We start from the raw sequence: 17,714 nt of genomic DNA, 5'->3' as shown, positions 1-17,714 counted from the left end.
CTCCCTCTCTCCCTCCCTCTCTGTCGCTCTACCTGCTTGTGCTCTGTCAAATAAATAAAATCTTAAAACAAAACAAAACAAAAATGCTTGAATGTTGAATGCACTCCTCAACACACAGGCAAGTCTGTCAATAGAAGGTGGAAGTCTTATGGCTCCTAGTATTTGAGTAAAACCTCTGACCAATCAATTGCTGCTGACTAATCTACACAGACACAGGGGTAACCCTGTGGAAGCAAGACCAAAAAAGAAAAAGGAAAAAAAATGGATACCAGTGGTTGAGACAAATACTGCAGATAAATTCTTAACATTTTATTATAAATAAATAAACTCAGCAACAGTTACAACTTTCAGGTGGGAAATAATGAGAACCCAGGATTGTAGAACTGCTACAGTATATGACCTAAATTGTCCAGTTTTCAATAAAAATTAAGACACACAAAAAAAGCAAGGAAAAAAGTATTCAATAGAAACTTCTCTGAGTAAGCCCAAATACTAGATTTGACGGTTATTATAAAGAAATAAAACAATGTTTAAAAAATTAAAGTATGACAATGACTTATCAAACAGAAAATATTAATAAAGAAAAATTACAAAAACAACCAAATGGAAATACTGGATTTGAAAAGCAGAGTAACTGAAAATGTCTTAGAAATGTTCACCAGCAGATGTGAGATGAAAAAAAATCAGTAAATTAATTATTCCAAATTTCATGAAAACCTTTAATCTACAGATCTAAGAAGCTCAAGAAACCCCAAACAGAATAAATACAAGGGAATCCTAAGCACATGACAGAGAGAAGCAATAAAAAAAAAAATTCATCTTGACAAGTGTACAAAACAGCTGACTTATCAGAAACAGTTAAAGCAAGAAAGAAGTAGGGTGACATTCAATCAATTTTTTTTCTTTAAAAAAGTCAACTAAGAAATCTATATCCAACAAAACTGCCCTTTGAAAACAGTCACCAAAGACCACAATTCTATAACTCAATTTGTATGGAACATCCAGAACAGGCAATTCTACAGAGACAGAAAGTAGATTAGTGACTGCCTAGGGCTGTGAAAGTTGGGGACAAAGCGAGGAGTGACTGCTGATGGATACACAGGTTTCTCTTTTGGGTAAAAATTCTCTAATCAGTAGTGGAGATAACTGCACAACTCTGTAAATATAATAAAGACTACTGAATTGTACACTTTAAAATAAGTGAATCATATGGTATGTGAATTATATCTCAATAAAGCTGTTTTTAAAATACAGCAAAACCAAGATATTCCTAGATCAATGAAGACTGAGAAATCTAATCATGGCTGAAGATCTGTTTTACAGTAAATACTGAAATTCCTAGAGACTGTAAGGAAATAACAACCAGACAGTAACTTGAGTCTGTAAGAAGAAGAAATTAAGAGTGACAAAAACTGGTAAATTTGTAGGTAAAAAGAACTGTATGAATATGTGTTTCTCCTTTCTTCTTTCATTTCTTTAAAGATTGTACAAAATCCTAACAGTCTATTTTGGAGTTAATAACAAATGTTGATGAATCTATAGATACACAAAAAAAGGGGGAAGAAATGGAGCTATCCAGGAACAAAGTTGCTATGTTTTACTGGAATTACGTCAATATTAACTTACAATAATTAGATGCATATTATAATCCAGAGATCAACTTCTTAAGATTACAATTCAAGAAATCAGAAATTTAAGAAGTTTAAGAAATCAGAAATGTAAATAGTACAATGAAAAATATTTAGAATAAAAAAAGGCAGCACAGATGGGAGAAAAACAAAAAAAATATGAAACATATAAGAACACGGCAAATCTGCAACGACGTGGATGGAACTGGAGGGTGTTATGCTGAGTGAAATAAGTCAATCAGAGAAAAACATGTATCAGATGACCTCACTGATATGAGGAATTCTTAATCTCAGGAAACAAACTGAGGGTTGCTGGAGTGGTAGGGGGTGGGAGGGATGGGGTGGCTGGGTGATAGACATTGGGTAGGGTATGTGCTATGGTGAGCGCTGTGAATTGTGCAAGACTGTTGAATCACAGATCTGTACTTCTGAAACAAATAATGCAACATATTAAGAAAAAAGAAAAAGAAGAAGATAGCAGGAGGGGAAGAATGAAGGGGAGTAAGTCGGAGGGGGTGACGAACCATGAGAGACAATGGACTCTGAAAAACAAACTGAGGGTTCTAGAGGGGAGGAGGGTGGGGGGATGGGTTAGCCTGGTGATGGGTATTAAAGAGGGCACATTCTGCGTGGAGCACTGGGTGTTATGCACAAACAATGAATCATGGAACACTACATCAAAAACTAATGATGTAATGTATGGTGATTAACATAACAATAAAAAATTTTTTAAAAAAAGAACACAAGACAAAATGGCAGATTAAATCCAACCCTATGAATAATTATATTAAATGTAAATGGATTAATCATTTTAATCAAAGGCAGAGATTGCCAGTGCAATCAAGCAAGAAAAAAACAGAAGTATCTATACTGGAAAAAAAGTAAAATTATCTTTATATGGAGAGAACATGATCCCATTTGTAGAAAATCCTAAGGAATCCACAGACTTTTAGAACCAATAAATGAGTTCAGTAAGGTCACAGAATACAAAATCACTACATAAAAATCAATTCTATTTCTATACACTAGCAATGAAAAACCCAAAATGAAATTAACTATTATAGCATCTAAAAGAAAAAAACACTAATAATTTAGCAAAAGAAGTGCAAGATTTGTACACTAAAAGCTATAAAGTATTGCTCAAGGAAACTGAAGATCTAAATAAACAGAGATATTCAGTGGTGATGGACTGGAAGATGCCAATACTATCCAAACTGATCTATTCAATAAAATCCTTATTAAAAATCCCAACAGGTTTTTTGTAGAAACTGACAAGCTAATCCTAAAATTTGTCTAGAAATGTAAAGGACCCTGAATAGCCAAAACAGTTTTGAAAACAAATTCTGAAAACTTAAAATTCCTAATTTTGAAAGCAGATCTGGGGTTGTCTGGGGGTTGGGGTGAGAATAGGGACTGAAGGCAAATGGGCATGAGCATCATTTAGCCATGATGGAAAGGGTGTAAACTGGATTGTGATGATGGCTGCAAAACTTTATAAGTTTACTAAAAATCACTAGATTATACATTAAATGAGTGAATTTTAAGGGTATATAATTATACCTCAATAAAGGGATTAAAAAACATTTGTACACAAATGTTCATTGCAGCTCTATTCATATTTGCGAAAAACCAGAAACATTTCAGATGTCCTTCAATAAGAAAATGACTTGGGGGAAGAAAAGACTTAAAAGGAAAAACAAAAAAACAAAAAGGAAATATTCAAAGATAATGTGTAAAATTAATTAGATAAAGGAGATTGAGACCAGTTAGGAATGAAGAAGGATAGATGTAAAAAGAATCACAGGTCATTGGCAATGACTAGTAATAATAAATAATAAGCAAAAGCTGTTAATATTTATTAAGCACATATTATGTAACAAGCATTGCATTAGGCACTATACTTATGCCATTTCACTGTCACAACAATTCTCTAAAGTACTCTTGTCCTCCATTACAGAGAGACACTGAGGCTGGAAAAGTTACGTAAATTTACCCAAGGTTAAATTTATGGAAAATGCAACTGCTACTGTATATGTGTGTTTTGCTCCTGGGGGTCAGGAGGTGGAGAAAGAAATGCCAAATGATTGTGAGGTCTTGGATCTTTTTTTCACCCCCTCTCACTGATTATTTCTTAAGTAAATATGACATATTAGTAATTGTGTTATCTCAGGGAATGAAAAACAATCTTATTCCTAGGGATCCAATTTAATTTTAAAAGATTTAGATATATGGTTTGGATTTATCTGGCACCCAACTGCTTTTTATTTTATGGGTAATTACTAAAAATACTAAATGGGGAGTTCTTGCCAATTCCAAAGGACTCAACACATCTTTAGTATAATCATATACCTTTCTTCCATATGGTTTTTCTACCATATTGCTGTCACTGTCAGAATTTTCACTCTGAACTGGTTTTGTGAACCCAGATTTGGGCATCTTACAGCTGTTCAGCTAGCTTCTTCTTTTATCAGTCTTCTCATCCTGGATCTGTAAAGAATGGATATATAAGGGTTATTTGTATACATATGCAATGAAACTTACTTAAGAGTATATACCACAATTAATGCAATTTGATATTCTCTATGTCTCTGTAAGTCCTAGCCTAAACTAAGTTTTCATTTAAGAATTTGAGCTTCTAATTAAAGTCCACTCAGCTTGTCACTGAAAAGAAGAAAAGAGAACTACTTTTATATTTCTTCCCATCTTCTCTAGACTAATATCTAATATCCAGTTTTCCAAGGAAACACAAGCAGTAGAAATGAAAGCAGTAACAAAGCGTTTGTCATTTCAGCCTGTCTCCACAGGTAGAAAGTCCTAGCAGATTCTCTGGTAGTTCTGCACTGGTCTGGAATATACTTCTGAAGACCCAACCAAGAATCTGATAGGTTTGATTGCAATTTTATAATATCTAATTCCATTTTAAATTAACTTAAATTTATGAAACCATTCCTACTTAAAATTCCTGGAGTATTTATTCACCTTCACTCAACTCCCAGACATTCCCAGGCAGTTAGTCACTTTATCAACCTATCCATTTGCTTAATGTTTATCATACTGTAATTATCATGTCATATATCATTTTCTTTCTAATTTGTTCAGCCTTCTGTTTCCTGCTCTGCAATAGGTCAAGAACCTTCTTAGAAGCTTATGCTTATATACAAGCTTACACTTGAAATCCAAAAAAATTCCAAGAAGGGAGTTTTACATATAAAAAGGGAAGCCATGAGACTAGACCAGCGTTGCTGTCTGACGACCTACTAACTACATGTGGCTGTTAAAAGTTAAACTAACTAAAGTAACTACTATATAATACAGATATACATTTCTATTATCACAAAGAGCTCTACTGTATAGCACTGGGCTAGACTGAAGTTGCTGGCCAACAGGAGCATGACTTAGACCACAACATTAAGCAGAATGACTGACAAGCCTAATTTTTAATTATTTCATGCAATAAATTTCCTATAGATGGATATTACAGGTCTAAGTAAGCTACATTCTAGCATCTATGTGAATTATTAAAACCCAGACACCTTGAACAGAGGGTTAATAAAATCTTCTACGTTTTTCAAATTGTTCTATCGGTGCTTTAAAATGTTTGATTTCAATAGGTGAATCAAACCCCAAAATCCCTTAAATGAATGGACTTAACTTGTAGATTATCAAAACTAGATTAAATTAATCTGAACATAGCCAAATCAGAATACATTCCAACAGAAAAAAACAGCCAGAGTTCAAATAGTTCAAATCTTTCATTTATAGAGGAGGAAATAAACTTGAATAAAGAAACTTTTTTGATACTATACACATGAGGCACAGTTTACCTTGGGATCATTCAACTGTTTCAACTATTACCATATAAATAGAATCATTAAACATAGCACTGCCCTCAAAACTAGCCTTGTGTAAAGCCTACAGAGTTACAGTTATGAGTCATATATAAACAGATAAATTCTGACTCAAAAGCAAAATGGATCTGCATAATATCAACCCCAGGCATTGGTGTAGGTGAGACTATAAAGATAAACCACTAGCTCCTTTGTAGATCAAGCAAAGCAAGTTATTGGTGAATGTAGGACTGTCATGAATATTTTTTAAGAAAATTATACATAGCAATAATATTCTATTTATGAACTGCAATAATATTCTATTTATGAACTGTCAGAAACAGGTTGTATTACCTTTCAGTAACTTTATTTGGAAAATTTCAGAATAAAAATCAAAATCAGATTCTAAAAATAGTCCATCAATAAATAATAAGCATGTAATATATAGTTAGGTTCTGAGCCTATGCTATATAATGTAACTGCTAGAGCAACCAATATACAAACTATACACAGGATAATCAAAATCACATTAGGTAAACTAAAACAGAGTATCTTAAAATGTACAAATAACCAAATAGAAGGTAGGAAAAGAATGGAAAAAAGATATGCCATGCAAGCACTAACCAAAGGAAAGCTAGAGTAACTACATTAATATCAGACAAAAAGATCTCAGAGCAAAGAGGAACTTTACATATTACACAGATAAAAGGATCAGTCCACTAAATAATGTGTATGCAACTAGCAACAGAGCTTCAAAATACAGGAAGCAAAACCTGGCAAAACTGACAGGAGAAATAGACAAATTCATAACTACAGCTGAAAGCTTCAACTACTCTAAGACAGAAAATCTAACTGATATTTGTACAAAAATCTGCCCAACAACAGGAAAATATTCATTCTCTTCAAGGGCACACAGAATATTCACCAAGATAGGCCATGTCATGGGTCAAAAACAAACAGTGGGGCGGCTGGGTGGCTCAGCTGGTTAACCGTCCGACTCAATCTCAGGTCAGGTCTTGATCTTAGGGTTGTGAGTTCAAGCCCCATGTTGGGCTCCCAAACAAACTACACATCAATACAACAGCTCATCATCATATACCAAAAAATCTTCAATAAAATATTAGGAAATTAAATTCAACTATATATAAAAAGGACAATCCATCATGACAAGTAGGATTTATCCCAATAATTGAAGGTCAGCTTAATGCGTGAAAATCAATCTATGCAATTCACTGTATTAACAGACTAAAAGCAAAAAAAACAAATGGTAGTCTCAACAGATACAGAAAAAGCATTTGATAAAAGTTAATACTGATTAATGGCAAACAACTCCCAGTAATAGAACAGAACTTGAATGCTTTCTTTGTCTCCTAAGATCAACAATGAGGCAAGAATGTACACTCTCATCAAACCTCATCTTTCCCCCCTGGTTTTACTGAAGTATAACTGACAAACACTGTATGTATCTATGGTGTATAATGTGGTAATTTGATATATGTATACACTGTGAAATGATTACAATCAAGCTAATTAAAACATCATATCACATAATTAACACATTTTATCTGTGTGTAGTAAGAGCACTTAAGTCTATACTCTTAGAAAATTTCAAGTATATAATACATTATTAACTATAGTCACCATGCTGTACATCTCCCCATTTCCCCCAATCCCCAGCAACCACCATTCTACTCTTTGCTTCCGTGAGTTCATTTTTAGATTCCACATGTTAAATGAAATCATACAGTATTTATTTTTCTGTCTCTGGCTTATCTCACTTAACGTAATGTCCTCCAAGTTCCTCTATGTTAGCACAAATGGGAGGATTTCCTTTTTTTCAATGACTGAATATTCCATGGTAAATATGAAGACCGTATTTTCTTTATCCATTCATCCATCAACATACATTTAGGCTGATTCTACACTTGGCTATTGTGACTAATGCTGCAACACAGATTAGTAGAAATATCATTTTGAGGTACTGATTTCATTTCCTTTAGATATATACCTAAAAGTGGGATTGCTGGATCAGATAGCAGTTATACTGTTAATGTTTTGAGGAACCCCCATGCTCTTTTCCATAGTGGCTGCACCAACTTACATTCCAACAAGAGTGTATAAGGGACCTTTCTCACCACACGGTCACCAACTCTTGCTCTCTTGTCTTTTTGGTAACAGCCATCCTAAAAGGTGTAAGGTGAGATCTCATCATGGTTTTGATTTGCATTTCCCTAATGATTAGATTAGTGATGTTGAGCACCTTTTTTTTTTAGATTTTTAAAATTAATTTATTCATTCATTTATTTATTTATTTGACAGAGAGAGACACAGTGAGGGAGGGAACACAAGCAGGGGGAGTGAGAGAGGGAGAAGCAGGCTTGCTGCAGAGCAGGGAGCCCGATCCGGGGCCTGATCCCAGGACCCCGGGAACACGACCTGAACCGAAGGCAGACACTCAACGACTGAGCCACCCAGGCGCCGAGCACCTTTTCATATACTTGGCCATTTATGTGTCTTCTCTGGAGAAATGTTCAGGTCCTTTGCCCATTTTTAAACTGAATTTGTTTACTATTGAGTTGTATATATTTTGGACATTAATCCCTTACCAGATGTATGGCAAATATTTTCTCTCATTCCAAAGGCTGCCTTTCCATTGTTTTCCTTCGCTGTGCAAAAGGTTTTTAGTTTAATGTAGTTCTACTTAATACAAATTTCCTGGAGTGCTGGTTAAAATACACATTTAGTAGGTTTGAAATAAAACCAAGAATTTGTACTTCTAATAAGTATCCCAGTGGTTCTTAATCATTAGGAAAATTTGAAAACAAATTAAATTAGTATTTTTACTGATATTATAAATGATCTCATTAGAAAAGGATTCATTTCATTAAAGACGGGATTTCTCTACCATATTAAATCATATATATACACAACATGCATGCATGTGGGTGTGTGGGATATCATCTTAATTTAAAAAAATAACTACATTAAGCAGCATGAGAGTCTCATTAAAATTTTTTAACTGTCATTGCCTTTCTTCACAGGGTAACCCTTTGTGAGAGTACTTTAACTTACAAGACTGATCCTAAAAAGCATTCAAACACTGGCATCATATTTATTTTATTCTACTGATTGTTACTTATGCCATAAATGCTCCATAGCTTTCTTCTCTTAGATTGACTTGTTTCCATTTTTCTGGGAAGTATATGTAGCAACTATTAGTTTCTTATCACTGCCTCTTAATTATCACCTTTAACACTGGCTTCTCTGGAAGTTTATTCTTCCCTCCACTTTAGATAGAAAATTTGTTGCTTACTCAATTACTGCCCTCTTTAGATTTTTAAGTTTAAAATCGTCTTAGAAGAAGCTTGCAAACCACAGATTATATTTCTTTCTTTCAGATTATAAGGAAAAAATGAAGCTTTATACAATTCTTTACATTTAAATAGAACTTTAAACAGTATTTTCCAAACTGGTTTTTCAAAGCCTCCTTCATTGGGATCTCTAGAAACTACTTTTGATGTGGAGTGGGGGGTGAGGGATGGGGAGGAGAAATCACATAACTGGAAGAAAACTACTGTATCTTAAACCTCTTGACCTATGTAAGGTGGTACCCATCTACCTTACCCAATCCTTCTTTCCAGTAGAAAAATATTCTATAAGCACACTTTCTTGGATTACATATGCATTTGCTTTAGCAAAAGGAGTCTAACTGACTCATTTATGGGGCACAATGCATGCATATCTAAAAAGTCCAGTTACTGGAAATTTGCTAAAAACTATTGATAAAAATCCGTATGTAAAGTTTAACCAAGCAAGTAAAACTAATTTAGCCAGTAGCAATGTCACTAAACTAATGCTGTTATAATTTAATAACAAAAAGAGCAGATTCAAACAACACAGCTAACTCGACAAGAATAATTACACAGATAAGCATCCTTCTTGAAGGCTGAGGTAACTGCAATGTCAAGTCTTGCTTGACAGTCAGACTTCTTAGTATAATAACAAAACCAGTTCTTCAGGAAATATTAGTAAGTTGCTCTTTTTTGTTTATGACTTACTCTTCATCCTAAGGCTAACAATTTGGAGAAAACTTTATCTTCCTAGCAGAGAGTAAAAATCGCCCATAGCAAGAAGCCAAATGTTGTTGAGAAAATGCTTTGGAAAAACCAATGAAGAAGGAATAAGCCTTGGGAGCAGTCTGTAGGGAAAAGCTACTCAACACGACAAAACAAGTGAGGGTTAAGGGAAGAAATCCAAGAAGAGAGAAAAGACTGGTAGACTATTGGCAAGATAGGGAGGAAAGAAAAAGAACACCGCTAGTTGGTAGTATGGCTAGACGAGAACTTTGGAGAACAGAAGTAGATAATGGAATTTGTGAAGTTATATGCTATGGATGTAAAAGATTACATAATGTAAAAGTGAAAATCTACAGAAGTGTTCCTCTAAAGAAACTAAAGAAAATTCTGTATTTTTAGATCACTTTATAGTTTTGTAACATTCAGTGACCACTGGACCCTAAGAATCAATGCTTTAAACATTATTTTTTTGTTAGCCCTAGTTACTCTATCTTCCAATTATAAGTCTAGTCACTCTATTTTCCAACTATAAGTCTGACTTCAAAATTCCTCATAAGGGTATCACAAAATACCAGAATTTGTCTTTAGCTTCTATCTACAAAACAAAAAGGTATCAAACTCAAAGTCTGTCAGCAAATCTTTCCCAATTAAGTCATCAGATATGCTTAGCTTTACTACTACAGCTCCATACCTACTTGGCAATTAGTACTCATCCTTTAAGAGTACATTTTTACCAAGGTTTTGGTGGCAGGAACAGGGGAAGCTTTCCTCTAAGTGGGCTAAGATAAGCAGAAGTTTTAAAAAAAAAAGTCAGGGGGGAAAAACACCCAAGAGAAAATAAGCAGAACAAAGTACTGAAACCAAAACTTAGTAATGGATGAATACAGACTACATGGATTAAAAGTTAACTGAAATCTAAACACAGATGCAACAAGCTGACATTTTATAAAATGGTTTCTTTCCCTCACTTCAACCCTGCCTAAACCGACTTTTAAATTAAAGACAATCAAACTGCGTTGGCATTTGTTTTTAGCTTTGATGAGATCCTCTTTGATTCACATTACTGCTTCCAGAACATTTCAATTTACTCAAAATATGCTGTTCTTTTAGGCTTATGCAACCCGGTAATTCAAACTTGCTTGACTACCAGAAGCAAAGCAGAATGGTTTGTTGTTGTTGTTGTTGTTTTTTAAAGATACAGATTTCTAGCTTTATCTTTGGAACTACTGAGTCAGAATATCTGGGAAGGGAAATAAATACCACTTTTTAAAAAAGCTGCCTTTAATGGCTGCCAGGGGTTGGGAGAAGAGGGAAACAGGTTTCTTTTTGGGTAATTAAAAATGTTCTAGAATTAGGTAATGGTGATGGTTGCACAACATTGTGAATATACCTAAAACCACTGAATGGTACACTTTAAAATGGTTAAAATAGTGAATTATATGTGAATTTTATTTCAATAAAAAAAGGTCCCTGGTGGTATAACTTAACAATTCTGAAACTACTATACAGTTGAGCCCTGAACAATATGGGTTTGAACTGCACAGGTCCATTTATATGTGGAATTTTTCAATAATTACATATTAGAAAAATTAAAGAGATTTGCAACAATTTGAAAACACTCACACAAGAACTACACAGCCCAGAAATAGTGAAAAAAGAGTTAGGTATCCCATGTATGCATAAAATATGTAGATACTAGTATATTTTACCATTTATTACCATAAAATATACAGAAATCTGTAATAAAAAACTAATTTATCAAAATGTACACATGCAGAGACTGTACATGGTACCATTTAGTCAAGAGAAATGAAAACAAATGTAAAGATAGAGTATTAAATAACTGCATAAAATTAACTATAGCACACACATCTTGTACTACCGTAATAATTTCACAGCCACATCCTGTTACTACTGGTGGGTTCAGTGTTGCAAGTATCCACTTAAAATGTCAAGTCATGCCAATCATCTCTACATAAATTGAGCATCGCAGTAAAAAGTGATCTCTTGTGGTTCTCCCTATTAGTAAGGAGTTAAAAGGAGTTTTTAAGGAGTTAAAAGTTGTATGTGGATTTTCAACTGTGTGGGGAGTCAGCACCCCTAACCTCTGTGTGTTGTTTAAGGGTCAACTGATCTTGTATTCTGGAAATGAACACTCAAGTAAATGGATAGTGAATGGTAGGAGCTATGGTTCTCACTGCTTGAGTGGGAGACTGCAGAAAGGCAAGTCAGGAGAAGGCTGAAATGTGATAATGAATTATTGTTTGAGAGAGTATGAACTCATGTTTAGCTTAATGTACACACAGATGGTTTCATACAAAAATATTTATAGATATGCATAGGTAGAATTAGATTACACACATAGATTTCCTTCCTATATCAGCTAGCAAGCCCAGGAGCAACAACAAACACCCCAGTAGCAACAACAAACACCCCAGTAGCAAGGAGAACACCTAACACCAAGATCTTGGTTACTAGTACCTTTCTCCAAAGGAACCAGGGCTTAGAAAAATGGCTGACCCTAGGACTGAGACAGGAAATATACAAGGTGAGCTTGGAGACTCTTGTACTATAAAGTAAGGAAGTCCTCAAAAAAAATGAACATAAATTTATAAATTCAACAATGGGAATGTGTCAAAGGGATACAGGTGTCAACTGTAAGAGGTCCCACCTGGTAAAGTTGGAACACTTTCAGCAATAGAATAAATAAGTAAAGTGGTACTGGGTTATCACCCAAGGTATAAATATCTATGTCCATTTCCATGAAGAATTCCAGGTAGTTTATACAGATATTCTGCTCTCAAGGAGGTGAATGAAGCATTATTCCCCACTCTGTGGGTTGCACAGAGTGACTTCCTTCCAAAGAATATAGTATGGAAAGAGGGAAAACAAAGAAACTTGAAAAACCTGACAAATACTATCTCAGCAAAGTGATTAAAGTTAGCATCAACAGTGATAAGTCATGTTGATAGTATGTACCCTTGATGTGATGAAAACGGAACTTTACTTAGGCGGTTTTCTCCCTAAAACACATAACCCTAATCTAATCACAAGAAAAATATAAGACAAATTTCGATACTGGGGCACCCTACAAAAATACCTGACTGGTACTCCTTAAAATGGTCAAGACCACCAAAAACAAGGAAAAGTCTGAGAAACCATCACAGCCAAGAGGAGTGCAGGAGACATGATGACTAAATGTAATGTGGCATCCTAGATGGGATTCCTAGAACAGGAATATGACATTAGGTAAAAATTATATAAATCGGAATAAAGTAGGGACTTCAGTTAATAATAATGTATCAATTATGACAACTGTACCATACTAATGTAAGATATTAATAATGGAGAAAATTTGGTGTGAGGTATATAGAAACTCCACGTTGTCTTTATAATTTTTCTGTAAATCTAAAACTACTTTAAAGTAAAATGTTTACTTATAAAAAAGCTCCCCAGGTAATTTCAATGATTTGGGAACCATTAAATAACTTTTCCTCTACCCTTTTTACTGCAAGCACCTACATACCTCCCAGTTACTCTACCTCATATTGAGTTTTATCACTTAGTCTTTATCTCTACCTCAAATCCCTCCCCCATCATGGTTTTCTTCAAAGTTTATGTCTATATCCCATCTCATGCTCTGATCCCTTAGGTTCTTGGACTTCTATCAAAAACTTTTTCACCCCACTTTAGCCACTACTCCATTTTTTTCTCTTCAGATTTTTGTTAGTATCCTTTGCTATTTTCTACTGTGGTATTTACGATTTTTCTATTGTCTTGTAAAAGCAGAAAAACAATGCTGCCATTTTTGTTGCATACATGCACACACATACACAGGTATATCTCAGAGATACTGTGGGTTTGGTTCCAGACGACTGCAATAAAGTGAAAGTTGCAATGAAATGAGTCAAATGAATTTTTTTGGTTTTCCACTGCACGTGAAAGTATGTTTTACACTACACTGTAGTCTATTAAGTTAAAAATATGGATATACCTTAATTAAAAAAAATACTTTCTTGCTAAAAACTGCTAACCATCATCTGAGTTTCGAGTTGTAATCATTGAGCACAGATCACTATGACAAATAATGAAAAAGGTTGAGATATTGCAAGAATTACCAGAATGTGATAGAGACACAAAGTGAGCAAATGCTGTTGGGAAAATGGCACTGACAGACCTGCTCAACACAAGGTTGCCACAACATCCAATTTGTAAAAAAAAAAAAAAAAAAGGGTCTGTAAAGCGCAATAAAGCAAAACCAATAGAACAAAGTATGCCTGTGTATTTATGTAATCACATGTAATTTAAATTTAAATTACAATAATTTAAATTGTGGTTAAATTATAACTATGCATTTATAATTAAATATAACTTAAATTTAAAATATATATAAAATTTAAATTGTGGTGAAATATACCTAATATAAAATTTACCACTTTAAATTTCTTTTTTTTTTTAAGATTTTATTTATTCATTTGACAGAGAGAGACACAGGAAGAGAGGAAACACAAGCAGGGGGAGTGGGAGAGGGAGAAGCAGGCTTCCTGTGGAGCAGAGAGCCCGATGCGGGGCTCGATTCCAGGACCCTGGGACCATGACCTGAGCCGAAGGCAGACGCTTAACAACTGAGCCACCCAGGCACCCCTAAATACTTTTTTATAGAGGTATAACTGACATGTAACATTACATTAGTTTCAAGCATAAAACATAATTCAGTATTTGTATATACTGTGAAATAATCACAATAAGTCTAGTTAACATCTGTCACCGTACACAGTTGCAAATTATTTTCCTCATGAGAACTTTTAAGATATACTCTTAGCAACTTTCAAATTTGCAATATTATCCATGCTGTATATTATGCTGGCACCATGCTGTACATTACATCTTTATGACTTTTAATTTCCCACTTTTTTTTTAATCTTTTGACCCCCTTCACCATTTACCCCCTACCTGTAGCAACCACTGTTTTCTATATCCATGAACTTGCTTTTTTGTCAGTTGTTGTTTTTGTTTTTTCAGATCCTAAATTTAAGAGCGACCATACGGTGTTTGTCTTTTTGTCTGACTTATTTCACTTAGCACAACTGTCCTCATGGGGGCACCCATGTTGTTGCAAATGGCAAGATTTCATTCTTTTTTACTGCTGAATGATATTCCCGTGTGTGTGTGTGTGTGTGTGTGTGTTTTGTAGGGGCCAAGGTAAGGCCACCCAAAATCTACCACAATGGCGTATCGATTATTTTGAATTGCAGCTACTTGGGAAACAGTCCGTGCAAAGACACTTACACACTCTTTTGTCCCCCTAAAAGCAGGAAATATATCTCCCATATAAAAGGCACCTTCCCTGTACTAAGTGAAAAGGCATCCTTATTATTAATCAGAGATATGGACTTCAAAAATGAAAAAGCTGTAGAGATGAATCTACTACCTCAGCCCAAATTTCACCTGGAATTCCTACTATGTGAAGTTCCCGAACATGTTTTCTTCATCCTCTCAATTCCTCACAAATTTATTGTCTTTGTCTGTAAAGTAGAAAAACTGCCTGCCTTGCTCATTTCTTGGATCTCATTTCATTATTGGGCCTCCGTGAGCACATAATGAAACTTTGGGTTTTTTCTCCTGTTAATCTGTCTCACATAAATTTAATTCTTAGTCCAGCTGTAAAACCTTAAAGTGCAAAAAAAGAATTTTTCCTTCTCTATTGTATATATCATAATTTCTTTATCCATTCATCCATCAATGAACAAACAGGCTCTTTTCATATATTTGCTATTGTAATAATGCTGCAATAAACATGGAGGTGCATGTATATTTCCAAGCATTTTGTTTTCTTTGCATAGATACCCAAAAGTGGAATTCTTAGATCATATGATAGTTCTACTTTTAATTTCTTGAGGAACCTTCATACTATTTTTCATATTAGCTATACCAATTTATATTCCCACCAACAGTGCATGAGGAGGGTTCCCTGTTCTCCACACCCACACCAATACTTACTTCCTGCCTTTATAATAGCCATTCTAACAGGTGTGAGCAGATATCTTATTGTGGCTTTCATTTATATTTCCCTAATGATTAATGATGTTGAGCATCCTTTCATGTACCTGTTGGCCACTTGCAGGTCCTTCTTTGGAAAAATGTCTATTCAGATCTTCTTTCTACTTTTAAATTGGATTGTTTTCTTTTTTGCTAGAGCTGTAGTTCTTTATATTTCCTAGATATTAGTCCCTAATAGATATAGGATTTACAAATATTTTCTCCCATTCAGTAGGCTGCCTTTTCATTCTGTTGATGGTTTCCTTTGCTGTGCAGAAGCTTTTTAATTTGATGTAGTCTCACTTATCTTTGCTTTTACTTTAGGTGTCAGATTCAAAATACCATTGCCAAGATCTGTCAAGGAGCTTAACACCTGTTTTCTTCTAGGAATTTTATGGTTTCATGATTTACGCTCTTTGAGTGAATTTTTGTTTAGGGTGTAAGATAGTAGTCCAGTTTTCTCAAGACCATTTATTGGAGAGACTGTCCTTTCCCCATGTATATTCTTGCCTCCTCTGTTGTAAATTAACTGACCACGTATGTATGAGTTTATTTCTGGGTTCTTTGCTCCAGTGACCTCTGTGCCTCTTTTTATGCCAGTAATACACAGTATGTATGTATGTATGTATGTATTTATTTATTTATTTATTTAATTTATAAAGATTTTATTTATTTGAGAGAGAGAGAATGAGAGACAGAGCACGAGAGGGAAGAGGGTCAGAGGGAGAAGCAGACTCCCTGCCGAGCAGGGAGCCCGATGCGGGACTCAATCCCGGGACTCCAGGTTCATGACCTGAGCCGAAGGCAGTCGCTTAACCAACTGAGCCACCCAGGCGCCCAGTAACACACTGTTTTAATTACTATAGCTTTGTAATACAGTTTGAAATCAGGGAGCATGGTGATGCCTTCAGCTTTGTTCTTCCTGAAGACTACTTTGGCTACTTGAAGTCTTTTGTGGTTCCACAGAAATTCTGATAGGGATTGCACTGAATCTATATATTGCTGTGGCTAGTATGGACATTTTAACAATTTTGATTTCATCAATCCATCAGCACAGAATCTCTCTCCATTTGTGTCTTCTTCAACTGCTTTCATTAATGTCTTCTGGTTTTCAATATACAGGGCCTCGTCTCTTTGGTTAAATTTATTCCTAGGTAATTTTTTTGATGCCATTGTAAATGGGACTGTTTTCCTGATTTCTCTTTCTTATAGTTCATTAGTATACAGAGATGCAACAGATTTTGTATATTGATTTTATATCCCAAAACTTTACTGAATTTGTTTACTAGATCTAACAGTTTTTGGTAGAGTTTTCGATATATATTATGTCATCTGCAATGACAGTTTTACTTCGTCCTTTCCAATTTAGATGTCTTTTAATTCTTTTTCTTGCCTAATTGCTCTGGCTATGACTACCTATACTGCGTTGAATAAAAATGGCAAGAATGGACATCCTTGTCTTGCTCCTGATTGCAGATGAAATGCTTACAACCTTCCACTGTTGACTCTGATTGTCAGCTCTGAGCTTGTCACATATGACCTTTATTATGTTGAGGCACATTCCATCTATAACTGCTTTTGTTGAGTGTATTATTTTTTCCCTAAGTGGATGTTGAATTTTGTGAAATGTTTTTTGGCATGTATTGAGATAATATGATTTCTACCCTTCATTTTTCAATGTGCTATATCACACTGACTGATTTGAGGATGCTGAACCATCACCATATACCTGGAATAACTCCCATCTGATCATCATGTATGATCCTTTTAGCGTACTGTTAAATTTGGTTTGCTAATATTTGAAAATTTTTTTATGTACATTGATACATTCACATCAGGGATAGCAGTGGCAATTTTTCTTTTCTTGTGATATCCTGTCTGGTTTTGGTATCAGGATAATGGTGGCCCCATAAAATTATTTTGGAAGAATTCCCTCCTGTTCTATATTGTGGAAGAGTTTGAGAATAATTGGTATGAATTTATTTGAATGTTTGGTAAAATTCATCAGTGAAGCCATCTGTTTACAAGCCAACTTAACCTTTCATCTATTTTGCCTAAACCCCACTTCCCACCTCTGGCAACCAGCAATATGTTCTCTGTATCTATGGAGCTTTGTGTTTTTGTTTTGTTTTAGATTTCACATG

General features: G+C 34.7%; 1 protein-coding gene across 3 annotated transcripts in view; it reads right to left on the bottom strand.

Annotated features, from left to right (window-relative positions):
• ANKRD12 (ankyrin repeat domain 12) overlaps positions 1-17,714 on the bottom strand; it is a 122,346-nt gene that overhangs the window by 85,313 nt on the left and 19,319 nt on the right. For all 3 annotated transcript variants that reach the window (XM_028123916.2, XM_028123917.2, XM_088019724.1), the window contains exon 2: positions 3,978-4,115. In XM_028123916.2, coding sequence (XP_027979717.1) covers positions 3,978-4,064 — 87 coding nt within the window. In that variant the 5' untranslated portion in view covers positions 4,065-4,115. The remainder of the gene's footprint in view (positions 1-3,977; positions 4,116-17,714) is intronic.

This window comes from Eumetopias jubatus, unplaced genomic scaffold (assembly GCF_037043125.1).
Source record: "Eumetopias jubatus isolate StellerSeaLion01/CBP00866 unplaced genomic scaffold, mEumJub1_p1.0 scaffold_16, whole genome shotgun sequence".
In the NCBI taxonomy this organism is placed as follows: domain Eukaryota; kingdom Metazoa; phylum Chordata; class Mammalia; order Carnivora; family Otariidae; genus Eumetopias; species Eumetopias jubatus.
This window is presented reverse-complemented; position numbering and strand designations above follow the sequence as displayed.